The sequence below is a fragment of the Octopus bimaculoides genome, chromosome 16, assembly GCF_046866305.1.
Source record: "Octopus bimaculoides isolate indiv1 chromosome 16, ASM4686630v1, whole genome shotgun sequence".
Lineage (NCBI taxonomy): Eukaryota > Metazoa > Mollusca > Cephalopoda > Octopoda > Octopodidae > Octopus > Octopus bimaculoides.
In genome coordinates this window covers 29,814,034-29,832,693 of record NC_142943.1, presented here as the reverse complement: position 1 = coordinate 29,832,693, position 18,660 = coordinate 29,814,034, and the positions used below count along the sequence as shown (strand labels likewise).

The window sequence follows — 18,660 nt, the reverse complement described above, 5'->3', positions numbered from 1 at the left end:
ACATTTTCCTTATGGACATTGACATTTGATTTTTCAAGCTAAACATCAACCATAATTTCTCAAGAGTGAGGGAGTTTACAGAGATCATGGGCATTGCTTCCATTTCTATCTTCTTGGCACTTTAGCCTCATAATCTTTGTCTTCAGACTCATACGTTATTTATATCAAAGACACAAGAAATTAATGATGCTAGCAGATTTGATGAACATTTTTTTTTTTTGCTGTAAAATAAAAGATAAATAAATAAATAAAATGAAGTACTTAAAAATGCTTTATTCAAAATGTTTTTAAAATTCCTTTGTCTTTTGGAACACTTCTTTTAAAATATATAGAAAATATAGAATTTTATGAGTATAATTTTCTTCTCTAATAGACCACAATCAGCACTCCATAAAAAGAAACCAAAAGGTTTCTATCTCCCAAAACAATTTCCATTTTTTGTAAAACAATTCTAAAAAATTAGAATAGTTTATTTGGAAAACTGTATATTCTCAAAAAAAGCATATTTCTTTGCAGAAATTAAGTGTTGGACAGTTGACAAATTCTTTTCCATTTTGTCACAAAAGACATGACAATATTATGTTAAGACAATTAAATTCCACTTATTATTAAAATAATTGAAATATTCTTTAAAATTCTGGTGCTTAATATTGTTCTTGTAAAATTTCATAGGCAATTTGTTCTTCTCGTTCAAAAGCTGGCAAATCAGAAATTCTTCTAAGACATCTCAGTACAAAAATCTAAAGTTAATAAAAAGACAGTAATTTGTTAGATAAATATTTTTTGTGAAACAAAAGATACACAATAACCAATAACCAATCACTGAGTGAGTATTAACATATTCAACTCTTTAACATACAGATTACGCTCTCAAATGTAATGCTTATTTATTCCATTGTATTATCCTGTAACTTCAAGATTTCAATGATGTGTTTGCTTTAAACTTGAATCTTTTTTTTTTTTTTAATGTTAGACATAGAAAAGAACCTGCAAAACAAATGAAGATGGTATTTTCTATAACAAAAATCTAGAACAATAGACACAAAATTCTGTCTGTTTGTCAATCCTGGACCCCTGTATCTCAGTCTGCATTTGCTCTACATAGACATATTATACTTTTTTGGGATCAGGATGTTTCTGGGATTGAAAATCTGCCTTCATTTAGTTTTTAGTAGAAAGTGGGTTATACATCTTTAGACGTATACCTGACTTTCCTACTATAAACTTAGAATATAACGGAACGCTGAACTCCAGACTATCAACTTAAACAACACTTTATTCAGGTGGTAAATATATACATCTTTAGTTCTTGTTGTTACAGCTTCTGTTGTGTATGAGCATAGTTGTTGAGACGTTGTTCTGTAGTTGTAAGCGAGCTGTCGAGTGTAAGTCCGAAAGATGTAGAGAGACAGCTTAACACGTAAAGAGACACTCTTGACACGTCCGTGCTCATGGTCGGCCGACCGTAAAAGAGATAGAATTAAGCAGGAACGCTTGCTTGTTTAATTCCACGCATGCGTGAGACTATGCATGCGCACGGCGTTACTACAGAGCTCCCTTGCCAGTGCGAGAAACGCACGATAAATGAAATCTGTTAGAACGCCTGAGGCAGGATGGCCACTGAAAACCACCCACAAGATGTGGTACAAACACACACAAAGAAAATTCAAAGAAATGAAATGTACACATGTGAAATACATGCATGCAATGTGTGAAATGACAATGACAAAACAACCGTGATGACAACTGTCCAGGAAACTGGAATCACGCGATGTAAAAGTCTGATTGTTTGTTTTCCCTGAAAGGAAAGAAAAATGTACGAGTGCACAAGTGTGTGTGTGAGAAAAAACACAGAACAAGTGAAAGTGTCTGTAGTATAGACTGCGAAAAGTCCCAAAACACCGAGATAGAGAAAACCAGTTCGCACAAGAGTTACACAAGTTGATTGGTGTGTCCCTGGTGGTGGGGTTGTTGGCGCACGACATTGTGGTAGACAGTACATTGATGAAGACGTCGGCGCAGGAACTGCTATAGCTGTGCTCTGTATGTGTGGTGGCAATGATGTTGACAGTGGTAATGGGTCAGTTGAAACTTGGCAACGTCGGGGGGAATGCTTGTAGTTGGTAGTAGTAATTGTTGTCGTCACGGTGGTAATCTTGGTTGGCGCACGACGCTGGTGGCGAAAAGGCTGTTTGGTGATGAGTGTTTGAAGAGGTACGCTTTTACAGAACGATCGACAGACAAATCTCTATACGACCATTAGCGAAAACCTCGAACAAAAATTTTTTTTAACCCAAGATGAAAAAAACGACCGTGCGAACTCAAAAAGGAGAAATGGTGACGAATGGAATAACAGAGGACTCCTTTTATTTAAACGTGTCACACGGTCAAAACCAAAATATATATCAAAGATGATATACAAGTAATTACGTTATACTACGAACATTAGTGAATTCGTAAATACCAGTAATGAGACGATAGAAAAGAAAACAACCGTATGAAATGAATAACAAGTGTTATTGTGTGGCATAAAATAAGTATGTATATGTGAGAGTCTGAATGCGACATATAAGAACATAATAAAAAGCAGGCCGTAATTCCTGTCTGTTTTTCGTGAGTGGAAAAATCCACTCTAACTGAGGCGAGAATAAAAACCGCTCTTGTTGAGTTGTGTTGACTATGGTTGGAGATGTTGGTAATACGTAGTTCAGTCTCCATGGCCGTATTTGTTCTTTAGTCAGGGTTCACCAGTTATAAGTTGGTAGTCCAGAATTCATGCTGCGTTTTTTCTTCGTCGGGGTCACCACTTTAGTAGAAAGTGGGTTATTGCAGCTCAGCGGGCTGCGTGTTCGAATCACGTCGGGGGTCACCACTTTAGTTGATAGTGGGTTATACATCTTTAGACGTATACCTGACTTTCCTACTATAAACTTAGAATATAACGGAACGCTGAACTCCAGACTATCAACTTAAACAACACTTTATTCAGGTGGTAAATATATACATCTTTAGTTCTTGTTGTTACAGCTTCTGTTGTGTATGAGCATAGTTGTTGAGACGTTGTTCTGTAGTTGTAAGCGAGCTGTCGAGTGTAAGTCCGAAAGATGTAGAGAGACAGCTTAACCCGTAAAGAGAATGTCTCCAGATTGGAGTATTAGAGACACTCTTGACACGTCCGTGCTCATGGTCGGCCGACCGTAAAAGAGATAGAATTAAGCGGGAACGCTTGCTTGTTTAATTCCACGCATGCGCACAGCGTTACTACAAGTTCTTGAACATCCAGCATTGGGATCAGGTATGGATGAGGATTTGTTATATGCTAACAATTGAAATTTCGAATTTTAAAAGAACTCCCAAAATTTGTCAACTTCCAAGTTGTTTCATATAAACTGAATTTAAAGTAATACCATATTGGTAGGGTACCAATAAATGCTTTATTTTCACTGCTCTTTTTAGTTTTGGGCTGCAGACCCAATTAGCCCTTTGCAGGAGCCACACTGAAGGCCTGTATGGATTGCAGCTTTAAGCTGGTCAACAATGTGTCAGTACTATTAAACAATTGCTGGTCTGTTCAAATCTATGACATGGATTAAGACCTTCCAGTCCTGAGGAGCAGATACAAGAGTCCAGTACGTTGGTTTGAGTTAAACTTTGGGTGATCAATCGTTACCTTCATCATCATCGTTATTTAATGTCTGCTTTCCATGCTGCCATGGGTTGGATGGTTTGACTGAGGGCTGGTGAGCCGGAAGGCTGTACCAGGCCCCAATCCAATCTGGTAATGTTTCTACATCTGGATGCCCTTCCTAATGCCAACCACTCCGAGAGTGAAGCGGGTGTTTTTTATGTACCACCAGGACGAGGGCCAGTCAGGCAGTACTGGCATTGGTCATGCTCGGATGGTGCTTTTTATGTGCTACTGGCACGGGAGCCAGTCAGGCAGCACTGGCAATGACCATGCTCGAATGGTGCTTTTTACATGCCACCAGCACTGGCATCAAACACTTGAACAGTGCTTCTAATGTGCTACCAGCATGGGAGCCAGTCAGATGGTACTGGCATTGATCACACTCAAATGGTGCTTTTTACATGCCATCAGCATCGGTGCCAATCAGGCAGTACTGTCATCGGCCACAACAACAACTGATTTTAATCAACAGTCTGTTTTTAATCTTTATATGATGTCCTAAAGTCTGAGAATTAAAATAAGTTGCATATACTTTAAAGCTGTTAAGGAATTTTTCTCTTCACTTGCTTACTTAATACAGAAACTAAATTAAGGATTAGCACCAGCTCTAATGAAGCATTGTATGTTTTAAAGGGTTAACTCAAAGTTAAACAGAAGTCATAGGTACTTGTTGAATTCAATCTAACTGCTATTCCTATTTTACAACATACAACATTAATTATAAGCGATTGGAAGGAAATTAATTAGGATCATATTTTTTAAACATATAAACAGAAACTTACCTTTAACTTGAGGCAATTCTTCTTCCCAATACCCTAAAAAAAAATTGTTAATGTTATAATTGAAAAAAGGTTTGTGCAAAACATCTTTTGAACATTTTTTTTTTTTTGAGTACTTAGGATTTTGGAGAGAAAACCTTCACCAAATACATCATAAAGGGGTCACTGAGTATTTTATTTGAGTGTTTGTGGAGTATGAAATCCAGCATGATTTTATAATAAAGATATTTCACATGAATAGTACATCTCCCTTAATTAAATTTTAGGGAGCAGAGTTTTAGCCTTTGGAAATATATATATATATATATATATATATATATATATATATGAGATATATATGAGATTAGGTTCTCCAAGGCAGCAAACAACTTTCAAACCATTTGGCATCTACAGCACTTCAGAGTATGCTGTGAGAGACACAGAAAGGCATCTACTCTTATCTCAACAAGCGGTGTTCCTTGCCCGGAACTCTATCTGCATGTCTGAGAAGTCAGATGAATGTTCACAGATATTGATCATCTAATGCAACCATCTTTCTCAGATTAGAGAGACTACTAGAAATAGAGAGAGAGAGAGAGAGAGAGAGTGTGTGTTTCTTTTTGTGTAATTATATTTTTCATTGAGTAAAACGCATGCACTTACAAAGATATTTTTATTTCACAAAAATGTCAAATGAAATGTGTAAAATAAATAGAACTCACCAGGTATAAAACAAACATGAAATACAGTAGACCAACAAAGGTTACTATCAAGTAAACATACCAAGGATTTTCACTGTTCTACAAGAATATGAGAAAAGTCAAAATTAGTCTTTGGTAAGTACAGAAATTAAGAACAGGAATATGAAACAAAGCAGCAATACTGAATTCTATAGAATATCATAAGAGCATTCCAGTAATAAAAACAGCTTGCTAACCCTGCTCTTTGCTTCTTAGCTGATTGGACTTTGAGCCATTCACGTCATTGCCATGTCTGTCTATTTCTCTACGCCACATGACTGAAAGCCACCACTTAGCTGTTATTTCTATATTTCCTATCACTGAACTTTCTTGCATAGATTACTTCATTCAACTAGATTCTACATTATGGTTATGCTTCATCGTCGACCAGTAAATAAAATATATTTTTATGTTGTAAATATATAATTCTTGAATTTATTCTTCATCTCTATATGAACTCTTGTAATAACATACACACAGCAACATCAACACCTGGCACTGACTATATATAACCACTACAAACAAACAATGAAGCCTGGTGCAGTCTTCTGTATAGCCAGCCCCTGTCAAAATGTCCAACCCATGCTAGCATAAAAAGCAGACATTAACAGACATTAAGTAATGATGATGATGAAATATCAATGTGTATTTCATGGCTAAACAAAACAGGTGCATCTTGGTGAAAACAGACCAACGACATTGATGGCAGCTTTTGTCAGTGAAAAGCTGATCTGAAGCATTAGACATTATTTCATTTGATCACATGCACCAGTCTTTCTCACTAATTCAAATCAAGCAGAGTCAGACTTTCTCCCATTTACTAGTTTAACAAATGTAGCAAATATTCTTATCTATAATATCAATCCTTTAGCATTTAGATTACTGTCAAATGTAATGTTTAATTATTCACATCATTTTAAATTAATCACAGCTTTGAGATTTCGACATTGTGAGTGATTTTAGAATGACATTGTAGGGTAGGTGTGAGAGGTTGGATCTGACTAGTCTAAACATAGTAAAAAAAAAACTGGTAGAACATTTGGGCTGGATAATCTTTCTTTCTTTTACTTGTTTCAGTCATTTGACTGCAACCATACTGGAGCACCGCCTTTAGTTGAACAAATAGACCCCAGGATTTATTCTTTGTAAGCCTAGTACTTATACTATTGGTCTCTTTTGCCAAACCGCTAAGTTATGGAGACGTAAACACACTGACATTGGTTGTCAAGCAATAGAAGGGGGACAACCACAGACACACAATGTATATATATATATATATATATATATATATAGATGACAGGCTTCTTTCAGTTTCCGTCTACTAAATCCACTCACAAGGCTTTGGTTGGCCTGAAGCTATAGCAGACACTTGCCCAGAGTGCCATGCAGTGAGACTGAACTAGGAACCATGTGGTTGGGAAGCAAACTTCTTACCACACAGCCATGCCTGTGCCTATATGGCTATTTTAAATGCAAAATAGTCAAAGTTGTGAGCTGCTGGAATTGGTAGCATGTTGGACAAAAAGCTTAACGCCATCTCTGTTGCTTCTTTGCATTTTGAGTTCATATTCTATCAAGGATGATTTTGCCTTCCATCCTTTCAGGGTGAATGGGGTCAATATAATTGGCTTCCTCCTACCCTTAAAATTGTTAGTTTTGTGTCAAAAATTATAAAGAATTCTCATTTACCATATTTCATATAGCAGCCTTTCATATCATCATCATCATCATTATTACCATTTAATGTCTGTTGTCCATGCTGGCATGGTTTGACTGGGCTGGCATGCTGAAAGGCTGCACCAGACTACAGTCTGATTTGGCATGGTTTTCTATGGCTGGATGTCCTTCCTAACACCAATGACTCCGAGAGTGTAATAAGTGTTTTTACGTGTCACCAGCACAGGTGCCACTTGCATGACACTGGGGTGCATTTACAAAATAATTTTGCTACCAATAACATTAATAATTAAGATCTAAAATAATTAAAATGAAAAGAAAAAAAATTTTTAGATATACTAACGATGTAAAAGCTAACCAGGTAAATATTGACACCAATGTCTAAGATGGCTAAGAACCACACAACACTTTGCAGGATTCTGAAACAGAAATATTTCACTAAAATTATACATTTAAAATTTGTAAAAAATAAAAAAAAACAGGAAGTTAATTCTTTTTCTTACAAGCATTTCCAATTTACCAATGAAAGGCCAGACATTCTAACTAAGAATTGAAACCTGCTCATAAATTTTTGCAGTTGAACATTTATTTTGGTACAGTCTTCTGGCTTGCCAGCCCTCAGTCAAACCATCTAACCCATGCCAGCATGGAAAGCAGATGTTAAATGACGATGATGATGATGATGACAGAAATAACAACTGTTGATTGAGGATGTTGTGGCAGATGCCCCCCCCCCCCGATGAGAAGTGGACTGGTCCACTACTAATAAATGGTGGACAGACTCAGTAAGTAGTGTCAGTCAGTGAGGTATGCTGTACAGACCAGTCATGCAAATGATGAAGTATGTTGTCATAATATGGGACATATCAGAATATCAGAGGGTGAAATTAGCAAGAAACTCTAGGGAGAGCTGAACAGCAGATGGTCTCTAGAGAAATTCCACCCTGCTTTCCTCATGCACATGTGTCAACCTTTGACCCCTTGTACTCTCAGGGGGCTGGGGATATATCCAGGTCACCACCCTTGGATATCTCTCTGTGCCACACATTTGTATATACACGTGGTACACCTGCACGATGTAACGTACAAATAGAAAATCAATGGCTCCAAAACATTTTAACTGTTGTTCGTCTTTGTTATCCCAGTGGTGATTGTGACCCCTGCTTGCCTAGATTTCTACATGAAGCAGCAAAACATACATTAATCATCATTATCATTGTTTAACATCTACATTAAGTTATGACCACACATGGCATGGGTGGTCACAGCTTCAATATCTTTCTCATCATAGATCTACTGGATCAATGATTACTTAGGATTTAAAAGCAACAATAACAACAATATCAAACAACAGCTTGTATTAGCGGAAATATGATACATACTTGCCATTTTTGAAATCATTCATTATCTTCAAACTGCTTGTAAAGTGAAGAATGGGAAACAATGCAAATGGTAATTCAACACTCTGTAACACATTTAACCAATTGTTCAAAGGATCCAAGAATTTATGAGCAAATAATATCACCAAAATCGTTGGGACCATTGCAATTGATCGGGTCATCAGTACACGCTGCCATTTTGGCCATCTGATGTTAAGGAAACCCTGAGAAAAAAATGGGTTTTTTTTTAATATTTAAACAGATACAATAGACAAAGAGAGAAATATAAAAACAAATAATAAAGCTAACCCTGTTATTAAATAGCAATGGTCAAAGAATATTAGCAACAAATATAAAGTGAAATGGATTTAACTGAATATTGGAAGTGGGTCATGATCTTGACTCTTTGAGAGAGAGAGAGCGAAGCTTACATTGAGCCATTTAATACAGTGGAACTTCGAGTGATGAACACCTTTTGTTACAAACAAATCAGTTTATGAATAATTTTTCAAATATAAAACGTCTAGGGTGATGAATGGTGTCTCAAGTAATGAACACACAAACTGGCAACAACAGTTCGTGACAAGCTGGGTGTATCAGCTGGAGTAGGTCAGTTGTTGTCTAGCTTTCATTCTGTGCACATCCCCACTCGCATTTGCTGTACCTTTTCTTGAAATTCCTATGGAAAAAATAGTTTTGGTTTATGAACATTTTGGGAGACGACCAAATTAAATTTGTAAAAAGAGGTTCCACTGTATTTATATGAAACCAGGAGTGGCTTTAAGTTTCGCTTTGCATTCAGACCTGAAACACACCCTGAGGTTCCTTGAAAAATAATGTGAAAGAAAAATAAATCTTTAAGACTAAAAACCAAAACAATACTTTAGGCGTGGCTGTGTGGTAAGAAACTTGCTTCTTAATCACATAGTTTCGGGTTCAATCCCACTGTGTAGCACCTTGGGCAAGTGTCTTCTACTATAGACTCTGGCCGACCAAAGCCTTGTCAGTGGATTTGGTAACCAATGTTGGTGTGTTTTATGCCCCCATAACTTAGCAGTTTGGCAAAAGAGACCGATAGAATAAGTATTAGGCTTACAAAGAATAAGTCCTGGGGTCGATTTGTTTGACTAAAACCCCTTAAGATGGTGTTCCAGCATGGCCGCAGTCAAATGACTGAAACAAATAAAAGAATATATTGTTTTTAACTTCCATTGAAGGTATTCAAAGTATGATAATGATCTGGTTAATTTATGTATTATAACAGTTTAATTAATGTCGCATAGTATGATTGCACACATGCTTATAGATATGTTAAGTTAAAGATTGAGTATTTTCTCAGCAGAGATGTTTCCAAACAGGTCCCTATGCAGCTGCCATTCACCAATGGTACTAAAAAGATTCTTCATAATTTCTCTAGATCAATGGTTCTCAACCTTTTTAATATCTAGACCAAATACAAAACTGGGATTTTTTAAGGAGCCACACCAAAGAAAAATGTAAAACAGAGGTTACTTGAAGAAAAATCTGTTATATTTATAGAAGGAAGACCAGTGGGGATTTCCAGAAGGATGCTTGAGGGCTGCAAACACCTCTAGAAGACACGGTAGAGAACTGCTTCTTGAGACAATAAAATATTCAAGCAACTTACCTCCATGACAAACTGTCCAGTATAAGTCCCCTGTAAAATTAATCGAAAATCTGTCATTATTGTATCTATATGTGCATTGGCATACTGCAGAAATAAATTACCATTTTAATAAAGAAAAAATATTTATGCAAATTGGCATTTAGTTTAAACGGGATTAAATTGTAAACTATAAAATATTCCCCTTGGTTTACATATGTTCCTTTTGACTTTTCATACTTGTTTAATAGTATTTTAATTAAGAGTGAGAAATGCGAGAAATTTACTGAAGTAGCTTCCCTTCAATAAAATTTGTTTTAATTTAACTTGGAAAACTACAAGCATTTGGATCAAGTGTTACAAAAGCAGAGCAAAATATTTTTATTACCGTCATAGTTGAACTTTGTCCAGAAGCCAAAACTCCAACTGCCCAAATAATTTTTAAAGCAGGTATATTGAAATGTGAAGCTAACCAATTTCCCTGAAAAGAAAGATAAACTTTGGTTCAAACCCAGCAATAAAGATAATTAATCAATATGCAATTAACAGAGTTAAATTACTTGTCTTCAATTCCAATGAGTTAATCTCCTACATCTATATTTTTACCTTTTCTACTCTGGTTCTATGTTAGCTCTTCATAAAATCCAGATATGCTGTCCATGTTATGGTTAAATAGTGCTGTTTAGTTGTCATCTTTTCAGTTGAAAGCAATACAAGGCAACAAATTCAAACATTTTTCTGTTTTACTCAAGATAATAAATGGTCTGCCAGTATTTTTTAAAATAACTATTTTCAGTATAACGAAGGGAGTTCAGGAGTAATGATACTATACTGAACTTGATATTTAACAATTACACAAAAAGCATTGGTGCTGGCGCCATATGAAAAGCACCAGTGCTGGTGCCATGTTAAAAGCACTAGTGATGGTGCCATGCATAAAACCCTGGTGCTGGTTCCATATAAAAAGCATCCGGTACACCCAATAAAGAGGTTGATATTAGGAAGGGCATCCAGCTGTAGAAACCAAGCCAAAACAGACTATAGAACTTGGTGTGGCTCCTGGCCTTGCCAGCTTCTGTCGAAGTGTTCAATTCATGCCAGCATGGAAAACAGATTATTAAATGATGATGATGCCTTTGTAACATCTAGAATTAAGTGCCTCGACACAAATCACGTATGCTATTAGGTTTTATGCAGATACATAAAAATATAGAATAACATAATACTTACAGCATCACCAAGTGTAGCAGAGTCATTAGGTAGGTTTGTTGCAGCGAAGACAGTTACCACAAACATGTTGATGATAAATGATACAAACAGGGCCAAAGCTATAAAATGAAAATCATATGTGAGATTAAGCTTGATTTATAAAACAGAAATGCTACAAGTTTACATAAGCAGAATTACAGGTTATATGATTCTGTTTGAATTCTGCTGCAGTGCTACAGAATGACACAGGATAGCTTTGCTTAAGGCTCAAGTTATAATCTCATGCCTGAGTGATTAAAATAGTAAGAAGAGTAGCCTACCACTGCCAAGCAGTCCATCACTCATGACGACAAGGGTTCTGCTTGATCTGATTCATTTGATCCAATCAATGGAACAACCTGCTTGTGAAATTAATACACAAATGGCTGGACACTCTAAAAATGGATGAGCATCCCACAAGCAAATGGCTGAGCATCCCACAGGCAAATGGCTGAGTACCCCACAGGCAAATGGCTGAGCACCCCACAGGTAAATGGCTGGGCACTCCACAGGCAAATGGCTGACCACTTCACAGACAGTTGTACTCTTCGTGTAGTTCGGAGAGATTCAGCGTGACATGGAATGTGACAAGGCTGGCTCTTTGTATCACAGGTACTATTTATTTTTACTAGCTGAGTGAAATAAAGTGTCTTGCTCAAGGATACAACACACCACCAAGAATTGAACTCAAGGCCTAACAATCATGAGCTCACAACCCTAACCACTCAGCCACTTACCGTCATTAATAAAAAGAATACTTAGCTGTAAAAACCATCATCACCTTTTAATGACCTCTTTTCCATGCTTGCATGGGTCAGATGGAATTTGTTGAGGTAGATTTTCTGCAGATGAATGTTTTTCCTGTTACCAACCCTCACCTGATTTCAGGAAATATTTCCCCAGGGCCAGACACCAGACATGATTTTGCATAGGAAGCTGGAAAATAACAGCATTGCTTGTATGACGGTGATGTTCACTGATAACCATCACATGATCTCAGGACAAGAGTACTCGCACATGCACGGGTGCAAACACACACACACACAAATACATGGACATATACACAACAGGCTTCTTTCAGTTCCCATCTGCCAAATCTACTTACAAGGATTTGGTTGCTTTGGGGCTACATTAGCAGACACTTGTTCAAAGTGCCAAACACAGAACTGAACCCGAGATCACATGGTTGGGAAGTAAACTTCTTAAACACAGCCACATCTGCACTAATTATTTTCTCTTACAAAAAAAATTCTCCTTTAAGCACTTGTGCTGGTGCCATGTAAAAAGCAGTCGACATGTGGGAACCACTCATGTCAGTGCCGTGTAAAAGACATTTATGTCTCTACTACAGAAAAAGCACCACGCCAGCGCCATATGAAAGACACTCATGCCGGCACCACATAAGGATTACTCATACTGGCACCATGTAAAAACCTGGCAATACACTCTGTAAAATGGTTGGTGCTAGGAACGGAATCCAGCCATAGAACTTGTTGCAAAGCAGAGAAGTGCAGCCTGGACAGCTCTCCAGTTAGTCAGCACAGGTCATGCCAGCATGGAAAATGGATGTTAAATGATGATGATGATGATGATAATAAAATAATTTTAAAAATCTATGTAAAAAGCGAAAAAAAAATAGTAATTACAGAATAAAACTAAATCTATTAAAATGGTATCCTGCTTTATAATAAGGTGATATTTTAGTTCTAAATCTAACATTCATCATCATCGTTTAACCCTTTCGTTACCATATTTCTGTTGAGATGCTCTGTATTTCTTTTAATTACTTTAAATATAACAAAGAATTTAGTAAAACAACTTAGTTATCATTAAGCTAATGTTAAGAACATAAATTGTGAGAAAGGTTTGGTGGAAGATTTTAATTCAAAACTTATGAAAACAAGACATTTGTACTCAGAGCCAGAGCTGGTTTCGGCTGGATTGGTAACGAAAGGGTTAACATCTGTTTTCCTTGCTGGCATGAGTCGGATGGATTGACTGAGGACTGGCAAGCCAGGAGGCTGCACCAGGCTCCAATCTGATCTGGCAAGGTTTCAACAGCTTGATGCCCTTCCTAATGCCAACCACTCCGAGAGTGTAGTGGGTGCTTTTTATATGCCACTGGCATGGGAGCCAGTCAAGCGGCACTGGAATCGGCCATGCTCAATTGTTAATATATTACCAGTTTAAATTATTAATTATGACCAAAACAAAAATGTACTTACAAGATTCAATGGAATAATACATGTTAGCTTCTTTAATATTTCTTTTGTCCGTTCGGTCAATAGGACGAGACTAAAGAGAAAATTACGTAACATAATAATTAGAATCATCAACATCATCATCATACACAAAAACGTAAAACATAAAATTACAAGAACTAGCTAGAGAGCTGCTATAAACATTAAGAGTTCTATGGTGATAGTACCATGTAAAAAGCACTGGTGATGGTGCCACGTAAAAAGTACTGGTGATGGTGCCATATAAAAAGCATTGGTGCTTGTGTCACCTAAAAGCAACATATATGTTAAATGAAGGAGAGTTAAGGTGCGTGGCTTAGTGGTTAGGGCATTCAACTCATGATCGTAAGGTCATGAGTTCAATTCCCGGCGACGCGTTGTGTCCTTGAGCAAGACACTTTATTTCATGTTGCTCCAGTCCACTCAGCTGGCAAAAATGAGTAGTACCTGTATTTCAAAGGGGCCAGCCTTGTCACACTCTGTGTCACGCTGAATCTCCTTGAGAATTATGTGAAGGGATACACGTGTCTGTGGAGTGCTCAGCCACTTGCACATTAATCTCATGAGTAAGCTATTCTGTTGAGTGGATCAAATGGAACCCTTGACGTAGTAAGTAATGGAGTGTCTTTTAAATGAAGGTGAATAAATGAAGCTTTGAATAAAAAGATTTAAATAAGCTTAAATCTGAACTGAAGACATTTGGAAGTAAAATATTTTCAGAATTGAATTTACTTACCAAAACGAGAGCACTGTGAAGATATATATTATGAGGCATTACAACAGCTCCAATAATGCCAGCCATTTGTTGAATACCATCTTTGCTACAATCTTTACACCATGGAATGGCTAAACCTTTCATGATTTCTACAAAGTCTGGCTTGATAATAATGAACTGAAAAAGAGTTTGTAAAATAAAAGCAACAAGACATACTCTCTGTCCATCATACATCTGTTCGTATCTTATACACAGCATTTTGTGGCGTAGATTTGGCATCAGTCTACAACAGGGGTCACCAAACTATGGCCTATGGGCTGGATCCGGGTCAGCAAGATCAGCTCATCCAGCCTGCCACCACACAGTACCTTTTATGCAAGTTCCTGCAATGAGAGCTCATTTGCCTCTGGTCATTTGCATCAGTGTTTGAAACAACTTATGTCTGTGAGCAAACATTTTCAATAATGAAGAATGTGAAGTCAGCACATCAAATGAAGCTGGCTGATGAACATTTGAAAGCAATTCTCTTGGTTGGATGCAGCAATTCCAAAGCAAATATTGATGATATCTTAAAAGCTAAACACCAGTTTCACAAATCTCATTAATCTTTTTTGATGCTTAATTCGTGAAATTCGGATATGTGCGCACTGGGTGTGATATAGCTATCTTGTTGCTAATGTCGCCTTCTTTGATATCTTTCCAGTAAATGAATACGGTTATCTTTATTTTTTGTATATTCACAGTATTGTATTGGACAAAATGGTTGTGCAGCCCACACTCATCATTCTCTCAGTTATCTGGCCCGCTGTGGAAAATGTTTGGTGACCCTAGTCTAAAAGATAAATCATATCATAGAAGCATTATCTTACAAAGGCTGGATGGATACAGAGCTTGTTTGGTTATCATGTGATCTTACAGCATTGTACCTTGGGCAAGTGTTTTCTATTGTAGCTTCAGACCGATCAATGCACTGTGCATGAAATTGTTAAACAGAAACAGTATGAAAACCTATCATGTGCCATGTAAAAGCACTGATGGTGGTGCCAAGTAAAAAGCACTGGTGATAGTGCCATATAAAAAGCACTGGTGACGGTGGCTTGTGAAAAGTACTCAACTGTGTTGGTATGGTCATGTGATGCATATGAATGAGGACAAATGTGTAAAGAAGTGGTGATCTTTAACTATGGAAGGAACATGTGGAAGAGGTAGATCCAGGAAGACCTGGGAGATGGTGGTGAAGCATGATCTTCAGTTGTTGGGTCTCACAGAAGGCAATGACAACTGAATGAAACCATGAGGATAGTGCCAGTGACACATAAAAGGTACCCTTGCTGGTGACATGTAAAAGGCACCCACCACACTTTGGAGTAGTTAGCAATAGGAAGAGCATCCAGCCACAGAAATCAAGCCAAAATCAGACTGGAGCATGGCACAGCTCTCTGAGTTTCCAGTTCCAGTCAAAGTGAGTAACCCATGCCAGTATGGAAAGCGGATGCTAATGATGATGATGGTGCCATATAAAAAGCATCAAGTACATTCGGTAAAATGGTTGGTGTTAGGAAGGGCATCCAGTTGTAGAAAGTGTACTAAAACAGACAAGAGAACCTGGTGCAGCTCTCCAGCCTTGCCAGCTCCAGTCAAATCATCCAACTCATGCCAGCATGGAAAACAGACATTAAATGTTGATGATGATGTATGTAAAGCAGGTACCAAAGGAGTTCAGGTGCCCCTCAAGGGCTCTCGACAGTATCTGAATCTCATGACTATAGAGCAGGACAGGGAGAACCAGAGACCTAAAGACACGGACCTTTGTCCTCCTACACAGGTATCAGCAGTGCCAAACATCCTTATTCGATGAGTCCACAATGGCACCAGCCTCATCCAAGTCTTTTTAGGACTTCAGACTTTCAGCTATGAATTTCACTAAGTCAATTTCAAATCATCCAACCATTTAGATTAGTAAAGGACATATTGATAATATATCATCATCATAGTTGTTTAACATCCGCTTTCCATGCTGGCATGGGTTGGATGGTTTGACTGAGGACTGGTAAGCCAGATGGCTGTACCAGGCTCCAATCTGATCTGGCAAAGTTTCTGCAGCTGGATGCCCTTCCTAATGCCAACCACTCTGAGAGTGTAGTGGGTGCTTTTCACATGCCACTGGCACGAGGGCTGGTCAGGTGGCACTGGCAATGACCATGCTTGAATGATGCTTTTTATGTGCCACCCTAAAAAAAACAATGGAATTGCCATGGCTGAAATTACATTGATCATAGATCTGCATGATCATAGTTGACCTAGGGCTAAAGAACAACAAAAACAGCTGCTACAGCTACAACCTGTGACCACTCCTTAAGTGCATCAATCTCACCAACTATGGAGAGCCTGTGAAAGGTTATTGGCATTGCCGACCCCTTTTCTAGTAACTTATCAACAAAAGATATCAGCTGATCAATTTCGATAAAGAGTAAACAAGAGTACTTTAAAACTGTGTTGAAAACAACTTTTTTTTTTCCTGTTTGATCGTTGTTGCTGTTGTTGTTATTACTGTCATGTTGCAGTCAGTTGTAATGAAGCAGTTAAATGATATATGCAGTGAAGATAATACAAACTTGAGAACATACTTAAATAATACTTTGCATGAAGTAGGTGAGTCGGGGAGCAGTGCAGTAGTCAGATAATGTTATCTGAAATACGTAATATAGCACCCAAGGCAAGATACAACTGTCTGACTGTCCATTCTATTTTTAAGTTAACAGAAGCTGTAACTGTCAAGATTATGTCAATGTTTGAGAAGGACAGAACTAGAAACCTAGTTAAAGATCTGTGTCAACCTGAATTAGATTGAAAGGGAAACAGGTGAGAGCTTTGCAATAAGAAGAGCATCCAGTTGAATAGAATCTGCTTCAATGAGTTTCATTTGACCCATGTTGTCGTCTTTGGTGGCACCACATTTGTCACCATCATCTAATGTCTGTTTTCCATGCTAGCATGGCTTGGACAGTTTGGCACAAGCTAGCAAGCTGGAGAGCTGTACCAGACTTTATTTGTCTGTTTTGGCAAGGTTCCTATGACAGCATGCCTTTCCTAATGTCAACCACTTCACAGAATGTACCAGATGCTTTTTATGTGTTTCCAGCACTAGTGTTTTATACATGGCACCAGCATGGATGCTTTTCATGTAGCACCACTGCTTTTTGCATGGAATCGTGGTCATTGAAATAGCAAAGGGGCAAGAATAAGAATAGGGTGGAAAAAGTCCAAGAAGCTATTAGGTTGTTCCGAAAATAATGGCCGTTCTAATTGTTGTGTTTTGAAACGCAATTTTACTATAGTATTTTAATATTTTAGGTGATTTTCAACTTACTTAATAATTGATGCATGTTCTTTAATAATTTTCTACTTATTTCAGACAGAAAACATTCTTGAAGCATAGGCGCCCTTAATTATGAACATGACAAAAAAGGACCATCGCTTACTTTTCTTGCATGAGTTCAAGCTTGGGCACAATGACTCCCAAACTGCTGCCAATATTAACAGAGCATGGGGAGAGGGGTCTACAAGTGATCACACAGTATGAAGGTGGTTTCAGAAATTCTGTAGTGGTGATGAGAGCCTTGAAGATGAAGAAGGTAGAGGACAGTGATGCAGTCTTGACAATGAACAATTGAAAGCAATTGTTGAACAAAACCCATGTCAAAGTGTCAAAGAAATGTCTCAGGCACTTGGTGTTGGTATTGCAACAGTCTCACACAATCTGCAGAAGATTGGTAAGGTGGAAAAGCTCGATAAATGGGTACCACATGAGCTCAATGAAAATCAAAAAGTTTGGCGTTTTGAAGTGTGCTCAATGCTCTTTCTGCGAAACACCAATGATCCTTTTCTTGACCGAATAGTCACTTGTGACGAAAAGTGGATCCTTTATGATAAACATAAAAGATGAAGTCACTGGCTTGATCATGATGAGTCACCCAAACATTTCCCAAAGCCAAAGTTGCATCAGCAAAAGATTATGGTGATTGTCTGGTGATCTGCAATAGGTGTTGCCTATTACAGCTTTCTGAAAGCCAATCAGAACATTACAGCAGTGATTTACTGCAATCAACTTGCTGAAATGCATGCTCACTTGCAAGAACTGAGATCTGCATTGATGAATCGATGTGACCTAATTCTGCTCCACAATAATGCAAAGCCACATGTTGCAAGAATGATGCTGCAGAAACTCATAGACTTGAGATACGGGACTTTACAGCATCCTCCATATTCTCCTGATCTTTCACCCACTGACTACCATTTTTTTAAGCATTTAAACACATTTTAAAGTGAGAAAATTTTCAGGTCCAAAAAAATGAAATTGTTCACAAAGAAAAGTATTAAGATCAGACTCTTGCCAGTAACAATGGAATTTCACACAAACACACACACATGCTACAAAAACAACTAAACAGAATATACACCTACAATTGTCATCACCATCACCAATTAAAATCCGATTTCTGTGCTGACATGGGTCAACAGAAGCTGGCAAGCTAGAGGTCTGTGCCAAGCTCTACTGTTTGTTTTTCCTAACACCAACCACTTCACAGAG

The 18,660-nt window shown here is 37.7% G+C and overlaps 1 protein-coding gene across 5 annotated transcripts in view; it reads right to left on the bottom strand.

Annotated features, from left to right (window-relative positions):
* Window positions 1-258: 258 nt before the first annotated feature.
* The window catches only part of LOC106870691 (natural resistance-associated macrophage protein 2), a 38,185-nt gene continuing 19,783 nt past the window's right edge, over window positions 259-18,660 (bottom strand). For 3 of the 5 annotated variants that reach the window (XM_089364316.1, XM_014916851.3, XM_014916853.3), the window contains exons 6-15: window positions 14,091-14,246; window positions 13,340-13,409; window positions 11,097-11,194; window positions 10,255-10,347; window positions 9,891-9,920; window positions 8,246-8,466; window positions 7,207-7,282; window positions 5,169-5,246; window positions 4,471-4,503; window positions 259-740 (exon numbers count right to left, since the gene is read on the bottom strand). In XM_089364316.1, the coding sequence (XP_089220442.1) occupies window positions 645-740; window positions 4,471-4,503; window positions 5,169-5,246; window positions 7,207-7,282; window positions 8,246-8,466; window positions 9,891-9,920; window positions 10,255-10,347; window positions 11,097-11,194; window positions 13,340-13,409; window positions 14,091-14,246 (951 nt within the window). In that variant the 3' untranslated portion in view covers window positions 259-644. The remainder of the gene's footprint in view (window positions 741-4,470; window positions 4,504-5,168; window positions 5,247-7,206; window positions 7,283-8,245; window positions 8,467-9,890; window positions 9,921-10,254; window positions 10,348-11,096; window positions 11,195-13,339; window positions 13,410-14,090; window positions 14,247-18,660) is intronic. The other 2 variants (XR_016244621.1, XR_008265826.2) reach the window with 1 other exon arrangement.